General features: G+C 38.1%; 2 protein-coding genes across 4 annotated transcripts in view; one reads left to right on the top strand and one right to left on the bottom strand.

Annotated features, from left to right (window-relative positions):
- LOC134824901 (sodium/potassium/calcium exchanger 1-like) overlaps positions 1 to 22,728 on the top strand; it is a 113,428-nt gene extending 90,700 nt beyond the window's left edge. For both annotated transcript variants that reach the window (XM_063836908.1, XM_063836907.1), the window contains 2 exons: positions 19,586 to 19,741; positions 19,873 to 22,728. In XM_063836908.1, the coding sequence (XP_063692978.1) occupies positions 19,586 to 19,741; positions 19,873 to 20,076 (360 nt within the window). In that variant the 3' untranslated portion in view covers positions 20,077 to 22,728. The remainder of the gene's footprint in view (positions 1 to 19,585; positions 19,742 to 19,872) is intronic.
- On the bottom strand, positions 5,706 to 16,452 carry LOC134824903 (cystine/glutamate transporter-like). 2 transcript variants are annotated; one of them, XM_063836909.1, is made up of 13 exons: positions 16,376 to 16,452; positions 16,019 to 16,124; positions 15,594 to 15,692; positions 15,269 to 15,371; positions 14,797 to 14,909; positions 14,420 to 14,551; positions 10,465 to 10,593; positions 10,064 to 10,209; positions 7,783 to 7,899; positions 7,454 to 7,540; positions 7,149 to 7,295; positions 6,872 to 6,968; positions 5,706 to 6,288 (listed from the first exon to the last, which is right to left on the bottom strand). In XM_063836909.1, the coding sequence occupies exons 1-13, from the start codon at positions 16,415 to 16,417 to the stop codon at positions 6,128 to 6,130; spliced, it is 1,479 nt and encodes a 492-aa protein (XP_063692979.1). In that variant the 5' UTR covers positions 16,418 to 16,452; the 3' UTR covers positions 5,706 to 6,127. The 2 variants fall into 2 exon arrangements, with proteins under 2 accessions (XP_063692979.1, XP_063692980.1); XM_063836910.1 differs by having other exon boundaries at positions 5,770 to 6,527.
- Positions 22,729 to 25,882: the final 3,154 nt, after the last annotated feature.

The following is a 25,882-nucleotide window of genomic DNA, read 5'->3' as shown; positions in this document are numbered from 1 at the left end:
TGCAATCGATAATATCGGCGATAAAATTATAGGCGATAATTCGTAGTAAAATCGTTATCGGTTATCGGCGATAATTTCTGACCGATAAACCGATAATTTCAGAAATTTCTTTTCAAAAATAATTTCGGAATTTTCGAGACTTAACAGCTAAATCGCAGATTCTTACCTCCCATTTTCACTAGATTGATCATAAGATATGTGTGAAACTGATCAAAACATCTGAATTTGCTACTTAAGTACTTAAATCAGCAAGATTTGCAATGTTATCTTATCACTGTTGATTGGTGAAACAAGGTATGTACTATGTAAAAGTATTCATATTTTATGGGATAGTTGCATATTTGAATTCAACGGAATTAAAGTTTAAACGTTAAATCTGTAATAAGTATCCCGTAGTTTCGCCCACCCTATTACAGATAAGCTGTTCACTTCAAACTATCAATTCAGTTACAACCGTATAAGGTAATAATTTGAACCCGACACAGTACACACCATAACAACACAATACACTCCTGCACAGTCCACACTCCACGCCCCTCCCCTGAGAAATGCCGATGATTAACTTGCCTGGGTCGCTCATTTGCTTAAATCGTTGATTGATTACGTTACACGTATCAGTTGTTATCTGTTTTCTGTTGTGTCTCGGAAAACTAGTTAACCTTGATATGTCAACCAACGAGATCTGGAAACATTTCACAAAAGAGGGGGACAACGTGGCCTGCATGCAATGTGACAAGTCTTTTCTCAGCACAACAGCCAAAAGGTCTTACACTAGTCTTTGGTACCACTTGAGAGTTAAACACGGTATAGAAAATGCAGCTGCTAATAATGATAAATCTTCGGCATCCCCCAAAGTCAAGCGACCAAAAAATCAGTCCCTAATAGTATCTTACATCGAAAGGAAAACTCAAGCCGAAATTTATAGCCGTTTAGCGGCTGTGGACAGACTCTCTTTTAATCAAATTGCAACCAGCAGTTTCATCAGAGATGCCATGAACATTCTGTATTTTGAACATTCCGCCCACGTCTGTTGAGGCAGAGCGGACCTTCAGTGCAAGTGGACTCCTTCTCACGAAATTAAGATGTAGACTATCTGACAAATCTTTAGATATGTTGATTTTTCTGAAATACTATTTTGCTAATAAAGCTTCTAAGTAGTTACTTATGTAGCAAGTTCTAACTTTGCACACATTACAAATAGGGGGAGATTGTTATTACCACTTCACTTTTGATTAATTTACAATTTTGGAATTACGCGTTCCACTTTGTGTAAGATTGTTATTCTCACTGACTGTTCACTGTAAAGTATATCGGATCTTCACTTTCAATTGATTGACTATTTTGAAATTACGCGTTTACAATTTATGTACGATATCTCGGGAATTCATGACCCTCAATCACGGAAGTTATAAATCATGAACGTATGATTAATTAAGCCACTGAATCGATGGAAAATAAGCTAATTGTTCTGACCAAATTTTATCGCCGATAATTATCGTTATCGCCGATAATTGAAAAATTATTATCGGTTATCGGCGATAAAAAATTTTGGACCGATAATGCAAACCCTACTCCTGACCAATAACGTTACTCGTAATAACACCACGTGATGGTTTTAGCTTTGACTGTGTATGATAGGAAACTGCATTGCCCCCAAGCGAGGAAACATCTGTTTGTCTATCACCTTATTTTCATAAGATATTATTTCCCAGCATCTTTATCTTAACTGATATTCAAGATTAGACACGTTCTCTGCTTATTAGGGTTTGCAATCGATAATATCGGCGATAAAATTATAGGCGATAATTCGTAGTAAAATCGTTATCGGTTATCGGCGATAATTTCTGACCGATAAACCGATAATTTCAGAAATTTCTTTTCAAAAATAATTTCGGAATTTTCGAGACTTAACAGCTAAATCGCAGATTCTTACCTCCCATTTTCACTAGATTGATCATAAGATATGTGTGAAACTGATCAAAACATCTGAATTTGCTACTTAAGTACTTAAATCAGCAAGATTTGCAATGTTATCTTATCACTGTTGATTGGTGAAACAAGGTATGTACTATGTAAAAGTATTCATATTTTATGGGATAGTTGCATATTTGAATTCAACGGAATTAAAGTTTAAACGTTAAATCTGTAATAAGTATCCCGTAGTTTCGCCCACCCTATTACAGATAAGCTGTTCACTTCAAACTATCAATTCAGTTACAACCGTATAAGGTAATAATTTGAACCCGACACAGTACACACCATAACAACACAATACACTCCTGCACAGTCCACACTCCACGCCCCTCCCCTGAGAAATGCCGATGATTAACTTGCCTGGGTCGCTCATTTGCTTAAATCGTTGATTGATTACGTTACACGTATCAGTTGTTATCTGTTTTCTGTTGTGTCTCGGAAAACTAGTTAACCTTGATATGTCAACCAACGAGATCTGGAAACATTTCACAAAAGAGGGGGACAACGTGGCCTGCATGCAATGTGACAAGTCTTTTCTCAGCACAACAGCCAAAAGGTCTTACACTAGTCTTTGGTACCACTTGAGAGTTAAACACGGTATAGAAAATGCAGCTGCTAATAATGATAAATCTTCGGCATCCCCCAAAGTCAAGCGACCAAAAAATCAGTCCCTAATAGTATCTTACATCGAAAGGAAAACTCAAGCCGAAATTTATAGCCGTTTAGCGGCTGTGGACAGACTCTCTTTTAATCAAATTGCAACCAGCAGTTTCATCAGAGATGCCATGAACATTCTGTATTTTGAACATTCCGCCCACGTCTGTTGAGGCAGAGCGGACCTTCAGTGCAAGTGGACTCCTTCTCACGAAATTAAGATGTAGACTATCTGACAAATCTTTAGATATGTTGATTTTTCTGAAATACTATTTTGCTAATAAAGCTTCTAAGTAGTTACTTATGTAGCAAGTTCTAACTTTGCACACATTACAAATAGGGGGAGATTGTTATTACCACTTCACTTTTGATTAATTTACAATTTTGGAATTACGCGTTCCACTTTGTGTAAGATTGTTATTCTCACTGACTGTTCACTGTAAAGTATATCGGATCTTCACTTTCAATTGATTGACTATTTTGAAATTACGCGTTTACAATTTATGTACGATATCTCGGGAATTCATGACCCTCAATCACGGAAGTTATAAATCATGAACGTATGATTAATTAAGCCACTGAATCGATGGAAAATAAGCTAATTGTTCTGACCAAATTTTATCGCCGATAATTATCGTTATCGCCGATAATTGAAAAATTATTATCGGTTATCGGCGATAAAAAATTTTGGACCGATAATGCAAACCCTACTGCTTATCTTGCATAATGTGTTCAAGATAATGTTCATAATGTGTTCAATTTTCCAGGCAGATTACTTCGTATCATAACGAGGAGGTTTTAAATATATTTTTAGAAATCTGCATGAACGTCCATTGAAGAAGCACCACGTCCAATGCAAGCAGGGTTTGTTTATAATCCAATATTAGAATATTAGATAAACTCGTCTTATCATTTATATTTTATGCTTTATGCAAGTGCACAGTGGCGTAACGACCACCCCAGCTTGCGTCCGGACTCTACTGCAGTCTCTACTGCGTCAGACTCTACGGCTCACCCGCTCACGGGCTCGAAATGAGGAAATGTTAGACTTTATAATTGGTCTGGGGAGCTGTAAACCAAATCGGATGATCTGATGAATCACTCTACACTCGACTATCACGTGTTTCGTTAGGGACCGGCCCAAAGTACCAGCCAATATTTACTCAAAAATATATGTAATAATTATTTATATTAAAAGTCAAAAACTCACACAAGATTAGATATTGTGACTTACTTAAACATGTTCTTTAGAAATAGATGGCCCTGAGGGATTATTGAGATCCCAACCCTATACCTCACCAGATTCTTATCTGAAGTATATACTTATAGTTATATGCTAAAACCCTAACCATAATTAAACGGCCCGCGCTATATCTCCACCGAAAGCACATCCAATTTGATACGTATGAAATAGTAGTATAACTTGCTTTATTCTGCACTAAGTTTACGTGTTTATACCAAAATTGAACGGGTAATAGTTTAAGATCAAGGATCGAATGAGTAAAAAACCTATTTACTTTTAGCGCTTGCTCTCATAAGTCATATCTAAATATCTTATTGTCACTAAAGACACGTCACCAATCGCAATAACAAGGATATATAATACCCAACGAAGAGCTAGCAACTAAACAGGATTAAACAGGATTAAACATAAATAAATTCGTCAATGAGAGCCCTAACACTCACGTCTTGACTAAATAGGAAAATAAATAATATACAAGAATGTTCTTAAAATAAAAATAAAGATTTAACGACACATCTTTATCGAAAGATGAGACAGCAGCTGTGGAAGTGTGGAGACAGGTAACGGAAGCTATCAGAAATCAAAAGACTTTATAATTGGTCTGGGGGACCTGTAAACCAATTATCTAATCGCCTTGAAATGAGGAATGTGTCTAACTGTTAACTGGGACTTGAAATGATATATGATGTAGTTAAAGAAGACGATTTACTGAAGACGATTTACACAAGTATTTAGAAAGCTCCTACTAATACAATCCTTTCGTATCACTTATATGTTTTAAATATCCCCCTCCAGGATGTAGTTAACATTAGTCAAGAGGTAATGGGATGATCTGATGAATCACTCTATACTCGACTATCACATTTTTTGCTTGGGTCTGGGCTCTACTGCGTAGTGCGTGAGACTCTTCGCTAAAAAAGTCTGTAGGGGTCGGCAAAAAACAAGGCCTGTTTTCTTCTTTAGGACATTAGACATCCGCGGGGGCGGCACACAGGTACGTATCTCCACAGAAAGCACATCCAATTTGACGCATTCAACATATACTCTGCAGTAGCAGGGAGGAGTTGAGTGTGCACTTCGATGTATGTATAGAGTTTTTTGCTAATATGACATATGGGCGTGGCTCTCGGTGATTTGAGTTACCAATGACCTATTTAACCATATATCCAGTAGCAAAAACTCTAAACACCGAAGTGCACACTCAACTGATCCTCCCTGCTACTGGAGACGTATGCAATAGTTCTTCAACTTGCTCTTATTTAACATGTGTCGACCAAAATTGATAGGGGAATTTTAAATATTTAAGAATTTGATTCTAGAAACCACTTGGCAGTTCATCAACGGAAAAATTTAGAAGAGAAATAGGGGTAGTATAAAAATTTAAACGACAAATTAGATTTGAGCAATTGGTATCCGACATCCGTGTTCGTAAAATGAGCTGTTTTTCCTTATCTTTTGATTTAGTCTTGCACCGTTATCGAGCATTATTCGACGATTTTTCAATAAAACTTCCGATTGTTTTTTATTATAAAGTAAGGGGAGGAGATGCTACTTCACACTCCTGTTCATGCTCTGCAGTAGCGTAGGATACGCGGACTACTTCACACTCCTGTTCATGCTCTGCAGTAGCGTAGGATACGCGGACTTATGTTTTGTTATCTAATTCGAATTGGAGGCTGCATCATTTTGAGCAATGAATTAACCACTTTGCATGCAGTTCTCACTTTTATCAGACAAAACAATTCTAACGTATTCATTACTTCAGTACACAACTGGCACGTGACTGATTACTTCAGTACACAACTGACACGTGACACGTGACTGACTCGTGACAGCCAACCAGAATTTATTTTAAAGTTCAGAATGGTTGAAAATTATATACTCATTTTTATTCTCGAAAGTCTCGTATTTTGATGGGAAATCGTCTATGTTTGACAATTTTTAACAGTATTTATACTATTAAAATGTTATTATGTTAACAATTTTAACGCTTGAAATGCCGTACAAATGAAAAGTCGCAATCTTAAACCCAAGTTAAAACAAAAACAAATACCCGTAACAGAATGCTGCAGGTACATCATAGGGACCGAACATAAAAACTAAAAACTCTTAAGATGTAACTTTGTTTAGTTTACCAATTAAAATAATTGGATGTTTTATTAATCTGAATGTCAAACTCTCAAAAGTTTTTATTACATTAATATAAAACACTAATATAAAAGAATCATACAAATGTTATCTCAGTTCAACTCAGTCTTAGCTAAGTTTACATTCCTTGTCGTTTCCGTCAACCTCACTATACCCAGAGTCTAAACTAGACTGACTGGATGTCTTCTGTTCTAGCTTCTTGTAGCAGCACTGTTTAATAAGATGCCGGATGCCGTAAACTGCCGCTCCTAGTGGTAACCAGCTTAGACCTGATAAGATACCGTGCTGTAAGATGCCACATTCTGCTTAACAAGATACCATGTTATAAGATGCCGGGTACCGCATTCTGCTTAACAAGATACCGTGCTATAAGATGCCGGGTACCGCATTCTGCTTAACAAGATACCGTACTATAAGATGCCGGATACCGCATTCTGCTTAACAAGATACCGTGCTATAAGATGCCGGATACCGTAAAACACTGCTCCTAGTGGTATCCAGCATAGACCTGTCAAGGTTTGTTGTTCAAATATTGGCAATATTCCTTTTAAAATCCTTCGTGTTTAATTAATTATTAATAAAATACTTCCCTCATCCTCCAAAAACAAATTTTATACGATTATAGAAATTGATCCATTATTTGAATGAATCTATTAATTATCCATTAAGTAATAATAGTAATATAATAGTAATAGTACTATCAACTATGTTTACAGTATGCACTGAAGGGGTATCCTAGGAAGTTTCTTGAACTTTTAACAGGTAATTTTAAGTAATTAATAATGAATTAATTAACTATCCATCAAGTAATTAATTAATTAATTAATTATCCATTAAGTATTCCTCACGTACCCAACAGGGTGGTGACCCTACTTTCCTCCGAGAATAGAGGCAGTACCACAAACGTTCCCGTTATTAAAAACAGGAACACCGACACAAATAGTGGAACCTGAAGTTACAAAGTTTAGGTTTCACTGGGAAATGTAAGTAAGTTATTCACAGAAGCTCCCATTGAATTCCTTCAAGGTACGACATCACAAGTGATTACTAATTACCCAACATGTCTTGGTTTACTCTTTGAACTTTGAAGTTCAGTTATTTTACGATTAGAATAACATAAATAACCCACCTTGAAGGGCCTTTTCGAGTTTGGCTCCTTATACCGTAAGTAAAGAATAGTGGAGAACGTCACGCAGTAGAATAACCACTCTACAGTGCTTAAGAAGGGGATCAGCATGTTGGCGTCCACCAGAACATACACACTCATTGTCAGTACCTGCTCGGGCAGGCATCTGTTTGAAATATTTCCTTGTGTTTGGTTGAGGGGACTAGAGGAAGAAGACATTGTCTGAGATTGCTTGCAAATGATATGTCTGTGTGTTTGAACTAACGGTTAAAATTATATAATCGAATTTCCTCAAACTATCCACGTACCACAGTGATGATAGCTTTGATTGGTGTCTGGAAGGTTTTGTTGATCCCGCTTAAGAAAGATGGGAATATTCCCGTTTCTGCTGTGCTCTGGGTGGGGTAAACCGATAAGAAAATCGTATTTTCTGTCTTTCAAACTTGCTGGCAATTTGCCACATAACTTAATTGTTTCTTTATTTTTCAGCATAAAACATCTTACGTTCAATGGTCGTCGTGGTCATGCATGGCTAACTGGAGAAACCATTTTTCACCAGCCACAAAACGTAGAGTAATTATAAGGTGATTACAGTAATTAGGAACTAATTAGGAACTAATTTACTGGAATGAAGTACCTGAATGTTTCGTGATATGCAGCAGATAGCACCGCCCAGACACCCCAGGCACGAGACTAACAGTCCTAAGCTCATGGTTATCTCACCCGCTCTGCCAAACGCAATGAACCCGCTATCCTGGAAATAAGATTAAGTACAGTAAAGTTTTTATGGCATCTTATTGTAACATCTTATCATTTTACCATCGTATTATTTTAACGTCTCATCATTAATCATTGTACCATCTTATCAATGTTCATATAACTAAGTTGGAATGTTGAATGCCCGGTAAGAGAGAAGAATGTTTGTTTCAGGCTATGCTAGAAACTATAGAAGCTATTTGGTGTCATGCTTGTACAGGAGTTACATCTGCACTCGATATCTGTGTTTTGGTGACCCACAAGTCATTTGATTACATACATTTTAAGTATTTTGCATAGTAAGCAAGCTTGCAAATCTACACTTTCTCTCAAGGTATATTTTGTAGCTTATTCCATTGTGTAATTTGTATGTAATTGATTGATTTAAAAGATTTCAATAAAAAAAATAGTAACTAACCATAGCAATAGTGTTAGTATCGACTATCTGGTGCAGTGAGAACATCATGAGGTAAGCTAGCAACTACACTAGTAACGTAGCAACTACACTAGTAACCTAGCAACTACACTAGTAACCTAGCAACTACACTAGTAACCTAGCAACTACACTAGTAACCTAGCAACTACACTAGTAACCTAGCAACCACACTAGTAACCTAGCAACTACACTAGTAACCTAGCAACTAAACTAGTAACCTAGCAACTACACTAGTAACCTAGCAACTACACTAGTAACCTAGCAACTACACTAGTAACCTAGCAACTACACTAGTAACCTAGCAACTACACTAGTAACCTAGCAACTACACTAGTAACCTAGCAACTAAACTAATAACCTAGCAACTACACTAGTAACCTAGCAACTAAACTAATAACCTAGCAACTACACTAGTAACCTAGCAACTAAACTAATAACCTAGCAACTACACTAGTAACCTAGCAACTACACTAGTAACCTAGCAACTACACTAGTAACCTAGCAACTACACTAGTAACCTAGCAACTAAACTAATAACCTAGCAACTACACTAGTAACCTAGCAACTACACTAGTAACCTAGCAACTACACTAGTAACCTAGCAACTAACCATAGCAATAGTGTTAGTATCGACTATCTGGTGCAGTGAGAACATCATGATGTAACCTAGCAACTACACTAGTAACCTAGCAACTACACTAGTAACCTAGCAACTACACTAGTAACCTAGCAACTACAGTAGTAACCTAGCAACTACAATAGTAACCTAGCAACTACACTAGTAACCTAGCAACTACACTAGTAACCTAGCAACTACAATAGTAACCTAGCAACTACACTAGTAACCTAGCAACTACACTAGTAACCTAGCAACTACACTAGTAACCTAGCAACTACACTAGTAACCTAGCAACTACACTAGTAACCTAGCAACTACAGTAGTAACCTAGCAACTACAATAGTAACCTAGCAACTACACTAGTAACCTAGCAACTACAATAGTAACCTAGCATCTACACTAGTAACCTAGCAACTACACTAGTAACCTAGCAACTACACTAGTAACCTAGCAACTACACTAGTAACCTAGCAACTACACTAGTAACCTAGCAACTACAATAGTAACCTAGCATCTACACTAGTAACCTAGCAACTACACTAGTAACCTAGCAACTACACTAGTAACCTAGCAACTACACTAGTAACCTAGCAACTACACTAGTAACCTAGCAACTACACTAGTAACCTAGCAACTACACTAGTAACCTAGCAACTACACTAGTAACCTAGCAACTACACTAGTAACCTAGCAACTACACTAGTAACCTAGCAACTACACTAGTAACCTAGCAACTACACTAGTAACCTAGCAACTAAACTAGTAACCTAGCAACTACACTAGTAACCTAGCAACTACACTAGTAACCTAGCAACTACACTAGTAACCTAGCAACTACACTAGTAACCTAGCAACTACACTAGTAACCTAGCAACTACACTAGTAACCTAGCAACTACACTAGTAACCTAGCGACTACACTAGTAACCTAGCAACTACACTAGTAACCTAGCAACTACACTAGTAACCTAGCAACTACACTAGTAACCTAGCAACTAACCATAGCAATAGTGTTAGTATCGACTATCTGGTGCAGTGAGAACATCATGATGTAACATAGCAACTACACTAGTAACCTAGCAACTACACTAGTAACCTAGCAACTAACCATAGCAATAGTGTTAGTATCGACTATCTGGTGCAGTGAGAACATCATTAGGTAAGCTACGTTACAGAGAAAGTAACTGAGGGTAACTCCGGTGAGTCCGATGAACCCTCCTAGGGGCAATGTCTTCTCTGGTGTCTTCAGCTCCTCTGGGACCATGTCATTTAATTAGTTAATTAAGTAGAATGTAGAATCAGATATTATAATTTATAAATGAGAATGTTTTATACCCAGCCCTTGTCCCGGCCCCCTTGTCTCGCCCCTTTTGTCCCGCCCCCATTGTCCCGCTCCCCTTGTCCCGCCCCCTTGTCTCGCCCCTTTTGTCCCGCCCCCCTTGTCTCGCCCCCCTTGTCCCGCCCCCTAGTTCCAGCCCCCCTTACATTGCCTCCTACCCGTATCAGTACCTGTCATGTAGTTTAGAGAATTCCAGGACTGGAATGTGAAGAGACAGTAGTAAAATGCTAGCCCGTAGTCTGCGGGGTTAGTAGAGGACCCTTCAAAGGAGAGGGACAGTTGAAAGTTCGTTACCACACCTGAATTGAAGAGGATTAGTTTATTGAACCTGATATTGGATGCTCTACACCTCGGATTAGGGATTTGGTCCGGAAGGGATTAGGTCAGTTTGCTGACTGAATCCCTACTTTTTATTGGGACTTGCTGGACAGAATAGTATACTGTTTTCAACTAATTCTTTTCTCCAGTGGTTAGGAGAACGAATCCGCTACACTGTGCGCCCGCTGGAAATTTGAATTTTGATGGTTGGTTTATTGTTATCTTTTATTAAATTCAAACACTTGCTGTACAGTAAAACAGAAAATTTACTAAGCTCCACAAAATCATAATATTTCAGAATAAATATAACATAATGAATATTAGCTATGAAGTAAAACGGAAAATGAGCTAAACCAAAAAATTATGATATCCTTTAAAACAAAAGTTATAAACAGTCTCAATGGAGGGAATTTAAATATCATGATAGATAAAAATACCAACGAGAACAATATTTAAAGTCAAGCCAACTGTCGCCACAATGTTCATGAGAAACACAATCCAACTAGGGGAATTCCATTGGTTCATGATCTGGCGCTGAGCACTTTTGCAAATCCAAAGACAGTTAGCTCCTTGGATTACAGCGGCTGTTATAACTGTAATCGTAATGATTCCAAGTGTTATAAACTTCTTATTGTCAAAAGAAGTGGTATCAGTAGTATTTTTGGAATCAGTAGTATTTTTGGTATTTGTAGTATTCGTAGTTGTATTCGCAGAATTATCGTTGTTTGTAAGCTCAGGCTCTTCTCTCCACCAATCTTTCCCTCTAGATTTTCGTTTCTGTTCATTACGGTACTCATCTACATTCCCCCGCTCTTTCTCTTCTTCGTAATATTCTCTCCACCATTGCTCATCATCCCAGAAACCTTCCCTGTCTTTTCCCGTGAGTGAATGATTAGAAACCAAAGCAAATCCTTCCCTGTCATACATTTTAGCCACATTCATCCGCCGAGCAACTCTAACGTAGCCTTTCATGCCATAATTAACTCCCCATGAGTTACGTAAGTTGAAGTACTCCGGAGTGTATCCAACCAATACTACTGCTAATGGCTTCATAAAGCCAATACCTCCCACCGTATCAAGGATTCCGGACTGATAATGTCTGAAACCGTCGATCTCCCAATTAACTCCAATCCACAGAGGCCCATATTTATCCAAACTATCTGCAAGTATGTTGTCCGATTTAATTGGGTCCGGTTTTGATGCGTCCCCCATAACTTGAATACGCCTCAAATCATACGCATTGCCATCAAGCCAGCCTTTAAGAGCGTTAGGGTACTTCTCTTTTTCACACTCTACATCTTCTGCTATGTAAGGAAGGTGTTTAAGTGTAGTCAGTCTTTTACCATCCCTCTGGAGATATAATGCTGCGTGGTTCAATTCTCCTCCTCTGCATCCAGTATCGTCGTTGGAACAGCAATCTAATAGTTCTTGCTCTGATAGTTTAAGGAGCCTTCCGGTCGTCTTTGCAAGATGATATTCTAGAACTGCTACAAAAGCAAATATATAGCAGGACCCACACTTCCGTTGATGTGTGACGGGAGCGATATATCCTTCTTGCACATAGTCGATAGATTCGGGGAGATTCTCTCTCATAACCGAAGGTGGATCTTCACTCAATTCTTTAGTATTATTTTCAGAAAGGAGTCCTGTGTAACTTTTTAATTCTTCATCGTCCATTATCGTGAACTTGTTGACACCTAGATATGATCTTGTCAATCCGTTTGTAAAGTCCTTATTGTGCTTCTTTATCACATCCAGATTCTGAATGAATATTTGTTGGCGTTTCTTGTCGGCTTCCAGACCTTGACCAGACGATTTAAACAGCATCGTTTCCGGTTGGTAAATATTTCTGGTGTTGTAGAATACATCAAGGTACTTCCTCCAACTTTCAGAAAGACTTTGTGAATGGACAATGTCTTCTTTCACGTCATCTGATATCAGCTCATTACAACACGTTTTTTTGAACGCTAAAGATAAAACAAGAAGGGGAAATATCGATAGCATTGCTGTGAGAAATTTTTTTTTTTTGAAAACAAATAGAATAATATATAACAATATAATTTACAACAATGTATATCGACCAGATTTGAATCATCAATTAATTGAGTCCATAGGACTCATAATTAGCTAAGCTTTGATACAAAGCATGCGAACTCAAAGTCGCTTTCACAACTTTTGTCAACTGAATTGACAGAAGATCTGGTTCCTCTTATACACAGGAGAACCAGCTTCCTGATAATAAATGAAAGTTTACATCTTAAAAAATTTACAACATCTGAATAATTTTGTTGAGTTTTATATGCTATTTTCTCACACAATAATCTAAAGAATGTTCTCGCTTCTGGCCCGCTGCCACCCGTGACAGAGTACACCAGAGGACAGAAACTCCCATGTTCTACATTCAGAATTCTCTCGTTGTATAACCTCCGCTTCTGAGTCTCAGCTCTCTCGTATATTTTTTCTGTTGATGATGAGAGATAAGACTCAGAATTGGGATTGAGAAACTTTATGTCGAAATAGGAGTTCTGTCCCGGACGATAGAATCCCCTGGCACGGACGTCAGGGTGGGCATTGTCTCCTGTTAGTGTGGTACTTGTTGAGAAAGTCTCCCCGTCTAAAGTCTGTAGGTGGGGCTCACATTCTACGTCTTTGCAAACAGTTGATAGTTGTTTGGCTATGAAATCCCTAACTGAGTTGTGGCGGATGATGATGTAGCCTCCTCTTGGACAGTTTAGAGCATGGTTGATGTCCATTTTGGCCCCACAAACACAGGATTGAGGTAATCGTGGAAGGTCTTTGTTATATCGAAGAAGTAGACTATCCCTGAATTCCCCTTTGTTCAATGTGAACCCATAAGACTTAAGAGGTAGGACAGTCAACCAACTTGAGCTTCCTTTTTCTCTTGCCTGATTAATTGCACGTGTAGATCTATCACTGCTTTCATTGCAGATTAACGTGTATTCTAATTCATGCTTTTCTGCCCTCACTTTTAGAATTTTTTTCAGCGACTCGGAATCATGATCTATATCCGTTTCAATTCCGGCCATGGCTTTTACTAAGGACTTAGTCACTTCCATGGATGTTTTATACTCCTCTGATGCCAACTTTGATAAAACTGGTATGCCTAGTCCCCCACATCGTACGGGTAGCGCAACCGTTCTTCTCTCTAATGGTGTAATAGGGCATCCAAATAAAGCCGGTATGAGTTTCTCATCGATAAGCATGTCAAGAGGTTGCAAGTGTTGATCTAGTCCTTCAATTGTTCTCATGAAGTATGTCATTTTGTGCCTAACTCCATGAGTGAATGCTGCATATGCTGCTTGTGGCTGGGATTGACCAAAATCAGATAATTTGTTGATCATTTTGATCCATTCTGTGAGAAATGAATTAATTTTGTGGTATGATTATTAACGCGTTTAGAAAATTGCTCCTTCATAAAACAATTATTTGCAAAAACAAAGGATGCACAAATTGAGCGCCTTAAGATCAACCTAGGTTCTAGCTTACTTCATTCCATTTTAAAACGTTTTAATGTTTCTTAATTTCTATTATCTTCATACTTTTACAGTATGCGGAACAATTACAAAAACAATTGCCATTTGCAATTGTAAAGTCTAGATAAAGAATATAGCAAATTTCCGATGCCTATACAAAAATAATTGTAATGAAAAAGAGTCATTCCGGGGGGGGGGGGGGGGGGGGGCTCTCACAACATGGCTTCAAATTGCTGAAGTGATACACAAACAATCTCACGTGTGACATTATTATTTTAAAAAACCCCTGCTGCCTGCTGAATTACTTTCGTACCTTGACCCTTGATGACAATAGCAATTCCACAAGCAACGAGGAAACCAACCACAGCTAATTTCAAGACAGATATGACTGTGCAGACTTTAGCTATCACGTTTACCCCCACTATGTTGATGAGACCAAGTGTCACTGAGGAGTTGGGATTTAGGAGATTTCTGGGTGTCCTTTTTTTTAAATATTCTCAATATTGCTTAACAAGAATCAAACTTTAATTACATATTATTTCAACTGACCTTTGAGAACTGCTGCGATTTGCAACTGCTTAGATATCGTTAGTCGGTGGTTACTAACGTATACTAACGGTTACTAACGGTTACTAACGGTTACTAACGGTTACCAACGGTTACTAATGGTTACTATATACGGTCACTGACCTATGAGAGCAACTGCGACTGCTTTAACTATGAGATCGTTAGTTGCTGGTCCCCAAATCATGTTGCACAAATACTCCCCAAACAATACAGCTACTACGGACAGCGACGCTGGCCTGGGAGACAAAATATAATGTTGTAATTTGTTACTAGTACATGTATATTCATATATTGAGTATCTAGTTTTTGGATTATATCGCAAGGCAAGCCGCTTTGACATCGGCAATCTTTATTTGAATTTTGATTGTTGATATCAGCGGGATAAAAATCCTTTATTTCATTTCATTTCATAAGTATAATGCTATGGCAAACCGAATCATGGGGAAATGTTGTGATGCGCTATTCTACAAATTATGTGGTAGATGCTGGAACCTCAGAAGCTTCATAAAGTTCATTGACAATTAACAATAACATATTTACTTCTCACTAAACTGATGATTTTCATAAGTAAAGCTAAAGTTTGTCTGTTGCTAACTTGATAAGGAGTGTGTTACAGAAGGAGAAGATAAAGGCGAGACAGTCCCCGTATACTCGGTGAATGTAGACAAACTCCCCTCCACTCTGGGGCATCATCGTTCCTGCAGGGGCACACGGCTATTAACTGGCCACTAACTGGCTACTTGATGGCTATTAACTGGTTATTAAACGGTTATTAAACGGTTAATATACGATGCAAAACTTGGTACTACCGTTTCGAGATTAATTTGTTGTTCACTCAACGATATTTTTTTTGTATAAGTTGCTGCAAAATTGTAAACTGAAGTTTATTAATTTAACACATAGAGCTTCTAGAGGCGTACCTAGTTCAGCGTACGCTAGCGTACACAGCGTTGCTATGACTCCCGATAGACACCACACCATCAGCCCGGCTCCAGGACTGCCAGCTTTTTCGTACACTCCTGAAATTATTTAGCTCTGAGCATGTTACCTGGGGACCCCAGGCTATAATAAGTATAATGTTCATAAACATAGAGATTCGGCGGAATGACAGGCTGAGCGCCGCCCAGTAATGAGCATGGTATCTAGATTGATACTACTGGAAAACTCGGAATTCTCGGACCATTTTAATCGAAAGGAGTAGTTAAAATGACGAAATTAAAAATTGCTGCAAATTGCCTGGTTGGAATCACTGTCACGTGTCAATTGTCAAACTCCTCGCCAGATCTATATTTCACGACACCAATAGTTAAAATATTGATTTTAGAAAAGAATTTAGAAAATGTACCTTTAGGAGAAATGAAAATGCCAGCTCCGACACATGATCCAAACACAAGAGCACTCGCCGAGAGGACACCGACTGTTCGTTTTAGCTTGACAGGTTCATTCTCCTTCTGAAACACAAGGAAATATCTTTAAAGACGACAAACACACAAGGAAATATCTTTAAAGACGACAAACACACAAGGAAATATCTTTAAAGACGACAAACACACAAGGAAATATGTTTAAATATGACAAAACTTTTAAAAATGTAGGAAAACAAACAACTTAAAAGCGTTTTAGTATACATTAAAATACCTTAGGAAACAGCGTTGATAGGAAAACAAACAACTTAAAAGCGTTTTAGTAAACATTAGAATACCTTAGGAAACAGCGGTGATTTTTCATTATCACCCAGCTCCATCCCACGTACAACCTACTGACCAAAAGAGGAATAAGATAATGAAAGGAAGTTTTAACGGAATACGGATAATTTAATCGAGCGTGCTAAGGTTAGGGTTTCGAATAGTCGTTCAGGGTCAGCTAGAGAACGGGTTGAAAATGTCACGTGACAGTCGAGTCTAGAGTGATTAATCATCATCCTAATTTAATATATTATATCATGACCGGGAATCGACTTTTTCATGTTGCAAACATTTTTGCTAAACACAATCCAGCTGGTGGCAAAGATTTTTGTAATTAGATTTATAACAGATTGGACGGTTAGATTAAAAAGAAGTGCATGTGATGGTGAATCAGCTGGTAGCAAGTAACGGTTAGAATATTTTACAAGTGTTTGGTAATCAATGGAAGGCTTAGTGTCCAGTAAGAAGCATAAAACTGTAAAATTAATTTTTTTTTGAAAAATTACAGTTACTACGACGTTACTAAAGTTACTAAAGTTACTTATACTAACAGGTTAATTGGTAGGTACTGCACACAAATCAGAGAATTTACCAGACAAGTAAATTAAGTTCGATTCTTGTTGTACGGGTTTAAGGGTCTAGCGATTTCTTATCATTATTGTTCTTATCTCACCACTTGTCTTGGTTTGGATAATCTGGCACCTGGCAGTTTCATTCTTATCTTGTAATTCTTAATTTTCATATTACGTGTTCATTTTATGTTCATTTTGTGTTCATTTTATGGTCATATATCTTTCACGACAATTCGAGGAATTTTACCCCGAATTTTGTAATATATTTCAAAAATCAGGGTTTCGGTCGGAAATTTTAAGGACAGTTCATGAGAAATATTGTGCTTTTTGACTGATTTGCTTTAACTTCAACATGTTTCAATGTTGGTGAATGTGCAAGATTTCAACATCGTTATCTCTTGATAAAGATTAAGCGGAATGTTTTGCGACTTTTGGCAGGAAACAAGGAAAATGCATGTCGCCGTAACCGGTGACTGTCAAATGTCTACTGCCTAGCAATACTAATAGTATATTATTGTTAGTGTCTGAGGGATTTTCCTTATCTTCGGCGGAAAAATGGGGGAAAAAGCTCCCATACGTTACAGTACCACCAGTGGCGTAACGAAGGGCCCCGCTGTGCGGATAGACGCCACTTTAGGGGGGAGGGGGGCGCCAAATTGTCGTTAGAATATGAGAGAATTTTGTAAGACTCAATTAAACGTTACGCCATGGAGCACTTCTGAAACTTTATACAGAATTAGACAAACGGATAAGATATTATCAAAAGACGACAGGTTCAAGAATTTTGGAACATTTTGTACGTAAGATAACAGTTGGAAAATAGATGACATCACCTAATGGTGACATCACCTAATCTGCCTTTATTATATCACAAAGACTCACCCCCCCCCCCCCTCCGCACAGCGGGGTTGGCGGGGCCCTTCGTTATGCCACTGTATTTTACCATGAATTAATTAATTGCAAGTGAAGATTAGAGTATTTTGCAAATATTTTGTAATTACTGAAGGCTTGGTGTTAAACTCGATTAAATTATAAAATTTTGCAACTCGAATGGATATTCAATAATTAAGGTATGTATAATAACAGTGCAGTATCATTTGTCGCATGAAATCAGAATAATCAGAAACTATTTGGAACTCCCAAAAACTGTCTATTATAATATATATGTAACAGCATGTATAATATAATATATGTAATGGTATGTACTTCTAATGTATTGTAGGATGCGTCCTTAGATAAGAATCTTTTTGGTAAATTCAACTTCATATTGTCATTATTTTAAGATACAACAACAACTTTTAACGAAATACAATAAATCTATATCAGAGTACTGAACATCAAAATTTAGGCGTCCAGCATGTTCAGAGAGAACAATATAGGTGTTTAATAATGAATGGGCGTGGTCTAAAATATTCGAATTTTCAAATTTCGACGACAAAATCCTCAAACCAGAAGTACAGTATGCTATCTGCAAAGGTACGGTATGCTATCTGCAAAGCAACAGCTCTCAAATATAAAACACGGCGGAGCTATTAAGGCCAACATATGCCCAATGACTTTTGGCCCACCCTGTATTAAGATGCAACAACTTTCAACGAAATACAATAAATCTATATCAGAGTTGTGAGTACTGAACATCAAATTTGCCGTTTCATTCAGAAAAGTGCACACTAGTCACTAGTGTAACTATGATAATGTTCCTGTCAATGGTCAAACTAAGGTGCAATTTCTGTCACTAACGTGTTAGGCAGACATGTTTTCATAACACATCTCTACTAAGATAAATAGGTATCACTCTCTGTGTGCCTTGAGAGAGATGTTCAGTAGAAAATAATAACTAACTGAACCAATACTAAGCATTTGGAAATATAACATTAGCATTTGGCAGCTTGGTTTATCTTGTATGCCAATTAAACGGAACTTATTCTCTTTCCCTAAAGTCCCCTTGAAATAAAACGTAGTAATTCCCTGTCAAGAGGCTCAGATAATAATAAGATAAGCTTGTTTTATCGCGCGCCAATCACGTGTACTCACGTGAAACTAACAGGCAGTTGGAAATATAACAGTTGGAAATATAACAGCTTGATTTAACGTGTATGGCAATCAACCGGACCTTATTTTCCTAAACTACCCTTGAAGTACAACGTTTCGATGTAGCATCTACAAGAAGATAAGTTTTATAAGGGTTCACGTGCCCCCACGTGAAACCAACTGACATAACTAGAAGCAAACCAAACCGAACAGTAATATACGATCAGCAAATATGTGCTTATCTGCGATCCTGATAAAAATGTACGCATACATTCATCTAACAACGTATAATGTTCGTTGTTAAGCCTTGATTAAGCCTGATAAGAAACACGTAAGGTTATGAAATTATCATACTTAATGAATTCTAGAATGTATATTTCTGATTATTTTCCAAATTAATTGAAAAAAGGTATTTAAGTATTTACATCCTAATTCCCGCTCATATTGACTATAAATTGTTTGTTTGTTTGTTTGTTTGTTTGTTTGTTTGTTTGTTTGTTTGTTTGTTTGTTTGTTTGTTTGTTTGTTTGTTTGTTTGTTTGTTTGTTTGTTTGTTTGTTTGTTTGTTTGTCAATTAATTAGTTAATAAATTAATAACTTATTCTCGACTTCCTCCCCTCCCAGGACGCACTCAGTTCAGTTATAGTCGCCAGGGAAGGACACGGTGACATGGCTGTATCTAACGCGCTAGGTTCAAATGTGTTTGATATTAATCTGGGATTAGGTCTACCATTCCTTATCAAGACGCTCTACAACAACGGACCATTAGTCCTACAAGAGGTTTGTTGTATAATTCTAATTGATATATATATTAGAATTAAAATCGGACAGTTTTCAGTCTGAAATCGGCCACTGATGGATCATCAAATAATGTTATTAATGTTAATCCAATAATGTGATTTTTATCTCAGTTCACGACGGATATGGTGATTTTACCCCACGCAAAGTTCGGGATAATCCTCCTTTTCATTCTTATCCTGGTCTACATCCTAATCTTCACCAACAAATTCAGACTTAACCGAACTGTCGGTATCATATTATTTCTAATGTACTTTGTGTTCATTGCGTACTCGCTTGTTCAGGAACTAGTTTGTGACGGAGGGAGGATTTGTTAGCACTCTGTGGAGTTGTTAGCACTCTGTGGAGTTGTTAGCACTCTGTGGAGTTGTTAGCACTCTGTGGAGTTGTTAGCACTCTGTGGAGTTGTTAGCACTCTGTGGAGTGTGGAGTTGTTAGCACTCTGTGGAGTTGTTAGCACTCTGTGGAGTTGTTAGCACTCCGTGGAGTTGTTAGCACTCTGTGGAGTTGTTAGCACTCTGTGGAGTTGTTAGCACTCTGTGGAGTTGTTAGCACTCTGTGGAGTTGTTAGCACTCTGTGGAGTTGTTAGCACTCTGTGGAGTTGTTAGCACTCTGTGGAGTTGTTAGCACTCAGTGGAGTTGTTAGCACTCAGTGGAGTTGTTAGCACTCTGTGGAGTTGTTAGCACTCTGTGGAGTTGTTATCACTCTGTGGAGTTGTTAGCACTCTGTGGAGTTGTTAGCACTCTGTGGAGTTGTTAGCACTCTGTCATCTGTGGAGTTGTTAGCACTCAGTGGAGTTGTTAGCACTCAGTGGAGTTGTTAGCACTCCGTGGAGTTGATAGCACTCTGTGGAATTGTTAGCACTTTGTGGAGTTGTTAGCACTCAGTGGAGTTGTTAGCAATCGGTGGAGTTGTTAGCACTCGGTGGAGTTGTTAGCACTCGGTGGAGTTGTCAGCACTCTGTGGAGTTGTTAGCACTCTGTCATCTGTGGAGTTGTTAGCACTCAGTGGAGTTGTTAGCACTCCGTGGAGTTGATAGCACTCTGTGGAATTGTTAGCACTTTGTGGAGTTGTTAGCACTCAGTGGAGTTGTTGGCACTCTGTGGAGATGTTAGATATTATCTTCATAGTAGATATTATCTTGATACTTTTAGATAATATCTAGGCACTAGATGTTATCTAGATATTAGATATTATTTAGGTGCTAGATATTATCTAGTATTTATGTTTATTTATTGCTTGCGGAATGAGTGGTGGAGAATGGAATTGTAACGAGGAAAGTTATAAGAATAAGACCCGATCAAGTTTCGACCCTCGTTTGGTGGTCGTCCTTAGTGCCTTAATTCGATAGAATTTGATCGCTGCGATTGCAGTTCTCCCTTGGTTTCCAACTAAACCAAGGGAGAATGTGTAAGTTAGATGGAGGTCGAGAAACGAGATTTTTAACTTTGAGAATATTTAGCATAAGTTGATTAGAGACCAGAGAATTTTCAAGAGTGATTTATTCGTTATATTGGCCATTCATTTTGAATGAAAAAGCAGTCATTATATATTTTATCAAAGATTTAACTTAATCTTAATCCATATTATTATTATTCATTAATATTATACTATTGTAGGGAATTTACCGATAAATTTTAAATCAGATTGATGGTATTTCCGCAGATTTATAATGATTTATTCCACAGTGTGGATTGGTTATATTTCGAGATGATAACGGAAAAATGTTTCCGATTTTTGTAATACATTTGTAACCTCGTTAACTTATCGTTCTAGTTCTACCCAGGGATCGTCACATATTATGTCGGCAACATTTTTCCATCTCCCTCCGTCAGCAGTTTCCCACTTTGTGTGAAAATTCATTATTTCAGCAACAACAAAAAAGCACCCTCCCCTCTAATGTTGACGTAATTAGTGAAGTGTAAACCCTCCTTGAAACTTGAGATTCAGCTGTTACTATTTGTATTTGTATCATTTGTGTACTTATAATAAATTAGAATTTCTTGGCTTATCATATTCATGGTGTGATAACTTTAAGTTTACAGATTGAAATGCCGAGGTAGCTCTACAGAAGCAACTGTATTTTTCAACTTCAGTAAAATTTTATGGTGATATCCACAGCAATCTAAATATGAAAGTTGAGTAGGTTTTGTTTTTCATAAAATTTGAAAAAATTCACAACAATTTGTGATCCTTAAAAGTTGTGGAATTGGGAATTAAAAACTGAGGTTCAAGTAAGCTTAACTTTAAGTTCCTGATGCTTCGGTCTGCAGCATGTCACGTGACTATGAGGAATTCCTCACTCAGTTACGGACTGCTAGTCTCGCTACCCGTCCTAATCTAGAATGTGGTGTCAGTCGTCACATAATTTCAATTAGACGGTATCACGTTTTTTTATTAAGGCACAGGTTATATCTCCACCGAAAGTACACTCCCCAAATTGCGCGCATTGCAGTAACTTCTTTGTTCTTTCAAAGTTCATGAATCGAGATTAAATCTTTTGCAATGTATTCAGAATCAAAGTACAAAGTATGCACTTGCACAAACTCAAATCGCTACTGTCTTATTTCTCCGTGAAAAGCACAATAGCGTGGGAGCAGCTTTTGTCGATCTGCCTCGAAAGTGATCTTGAACGTAGTAGTAGTACACGTCAACTTAGTTGTACTTGTAATAGTGCACAATCCAGTAAGTTATAGTATATAGACATGTTTTATACATATCAAATTTGATGTGCTTTCGGTGGAGACCTGCGCCTTTCATCAATAGAATGAACAAAAAGCGTAGTTTAATGGATAAACACTGTTACTATATGGGTATGCCCTTACGGGTTAAAAACTTTTCCTAACAGTGGCAAAAAATGAGCAAGTTGATATTTAATTTTTAATAAGTGAGGAAGAGTCTATGCACTATGTATGAATATTAATTGAGATGCAAGAGATTATAAATTGTGGTGCAGTTAATATTGAATTGAATAAGATTCTCGTTTTCTTTGTCTTGATCGCTTCAATATTTTATGGACAATAAAAATACAAAAGTTGTTCACTAGGCTATATATAATTTTTAACAGGTGATTCTTGTATAACTCTTATAGGTTTATTACAATTATATAACTGTCGACGGTATTTGGAACAACTATTTTACGAGTATTACCCGTTTTGTCATACGTTGTATGACCCGCTGCGCACGAATGCGCGGTTCCCCCTGTATCGTCAGGACGATAATCATAAAAAAAAACAAATATTTAATAAAACAAATATTTATTTTTACGGCAGGGGGGGCCAATGGCATAAATGGAGAAAATGGAGAATTACTCATAGGTTTTTCCATTTTCTCCTGTAATAGAAATATTCTCCATTTTATGCCATTTTATGCCATTTTATGCCATTTTATGCCATTGAAAACCTGAAAAATTTCAGAAAAACTTTGAAAAATGTTGACCTAGAAATTAGAAAATTACCCCTCGGTACACAATTTTGGACTCGAGGCTTCCCCCTGGTAATGCGATCTCGGGAGCCAGGCCTCCCCTTTGCAACACGAGCTCGAATCGGGAGCTCTCGATACGAGAGGTACGTATCGAGATTGAGAATGACTCGGGCCGAAAATTTTCTAAGTCAAAATTTTTCAAAGTTTTTCTAAAAACGACTTTTCTCCACGTTTCATGCTACCCTCTTCATTATTAGCCGAAAATATTTTTTTGGTTTTTCGGTTTATCGAAGTCTGCACCTACCCCTCGATACACAAATTTGGACTCCAGGCTTCCCCTGGTAATGCGATCTCGGAAGGCAGGCCTCCCCTTTGCAGTGCGAGCTTGTTTCGACTGTCAAGGATGTAGGTCTCACTTCTCAGTGCCTATTAAGCTATTACTCTCCCCTATTACTCACTCCTGCTGTAGCCTGTAGAAATAACTTTACACTAGGCTTGAGTAATTATGAGTTTGCCTGAAGTGTGCCTCTACTGACCTAGTATAAGCATCTAGTAGCCTACTATGAGCTTTCATAAGCTTGTTACGCCCCTAGTAAGCGTAAATAAACATGTTAGGATGTCCAATTTAGGTGTTAAATGGTGTTAAAGATGAAATTTCGAAGACAAAATTCATGGCATAAAATGGAGAAAATGGAGAATTACTCATGGGTTTTTCCATTTACTCCATAGAAAAAGTCTCCATTTTATGCCATTTTATGCCATTGGCCCCCCCCCACCCCCCCCCCCCCCCCCCCCCCCCCTTACGGCACAATCAAACAATATCAATAATAAATAAATCAGGGGAGGTTCGAAGAGGTTTGAAGTGCCGAAGGCCACTGCTTATCTTTAGGATTTGAGAGTGACCTGTGCTTCAAACCCCCTCAACGTGCAACGGCAACCATCCACTACGTCAATATACTTATTATACAAATATAGAAAAATATAATAATCTAAAAATACTTATTGGTCTAGTTTGGTGACACATGCAGGAGAGCCCAGTTGAGTTTTAGTTTAGGTTGAGGGTTTTAAATCATATTTTAAAAGGTTAGCCATGTTTCAATTTTCATGGCAGAGAGAGATATCATGTGTGCAGACAGCAGAGCCGTACCGGATTTAGAATTTGAGATATATATACATATCACCGGAGACTCGCGGGCGGAACAAAATATTGCACGCGCACGCGCGTGCAATATTTCATATGTCCCCGAGGGCGCTAGCCCGAGGAGGACATATTTTCGTATAGCACGGAGGGCCCATCGGGCCCGAGTGCTATACGATTTTTCCGCCCGCGGGTCGAGGTGATGTGGATTATATCCACCAGCGTGCGCTTTTTCGCATAGCGGGCTCTCACCAGCCCGCTGTCAAAGGGCCCGATATCTCTACAGCCCGCTCATGATATAGCCCGCTAACAAGTGACATTTAATTTGACCAGTAGCAATATAGCCCGGAGTTCTCTAAAATATTTTCAGTTTCTGTATCGTCTCCATGTGAAATTCCTTATTACACTGACTATATATACATTTTATTTTTGTGTCCGGTAGGGCTGCTCATGCAGCTCGTGAGCAGATGACATGATACTTTGATTTATATCAAAGTTATTATAACACACTACATAATACACATCAGCACTATAATCCCCCTATATTATTGATATTCATCGTCACTGACATTACATTCATTATTCCCACGGCCCAGGAATGCAGTGCATCTCCAGCCCCTATATACGACACAGCCCTTTATGATTGGCTTACATTGAACACGTGACGTGTTACCATGGTTACAACAATTAGTGGCGACCTTTTCTAGAGTTGACTTTTATACAAGCTCCATTGTTTATTTATAAAATTATATATTAACTGTAATACGCCCGCTGGTGGATATAATCCACATCACCTCGACCCGCGGGCGGAAAAATCGTATAGCACTCGGGCCCGATGGGCCCTCCGTGCTATACGAAAATATGTCCTCCTCGGGCTAGCGCCCTCGGGGACATATGAAATATTGCACGCGCGTGCGCGTGCAATATTTTGTTCCGCCCGCGAGTCTCCGGTGATATGTATATATATCCACCAGCGGGCGTATTACAGTTAATATATAATTTTATAAATAAACAATGGAGCTTGTATAAAAGTCAACTCTAGAAAAGGTCGCCACTAATTGTTGTAACCATGGTAACACGTCACGTGTTCAATGTAAGCCAATCATAAAGGGCTGTGTCGTATATAGGGGCTGGAGATGCACTGCATTCCTGGGCCGTGGGAATAATGAATGTAATGTCAGTGACGATGAATATCAATAATATAGGGGGATTATAGTGCTGATGTGTATTATGTAGTGTGTTATAATAACTTTGATATAAATCAAAGTATCATGTCATCTGCTCACGAGCTGCATGAGCAGCCCTACCGGACACAAAAATAAAATGTATATATAGTCAGTGTAATAAGGAATTTCACATGGAGACGATACAGAAACTGAAAATATTTTAGAGAACTCCGGGCTATATTGCTACTGGTCAAATTAAATGTCACTTGTTAGCGGGCTATATCATGAGCGGGCTGTAGAGATATCGGGCCCTTTGACAGCGGGCTGGTGAGAGCCCGCTATGCGAAAAAGCGCACGCTGGTGGATATAATATAGATTAGTTACCATGTATTAG

Source organism: Bolinopsis microptera, chromosome 13 (genome assembly GCF_026151205.1).
Source record: "Bolinopsis microptera isolate Bmic1 chromosome 13, MBARI_Bmic_1.0, whole genome shotgun sequence".
NCBI classification, from domain to species: Eukaryota; Metazoa; Ctenophora; class Tentaculata; order Lobata; family Bolinopsidae; genus Bolinopsis; species Bolinopsis microptera.
Note: the sequence above shows the minus strand (reverse complement) of the source record. Positions and strands in the feature narration are given on the sequence as shown.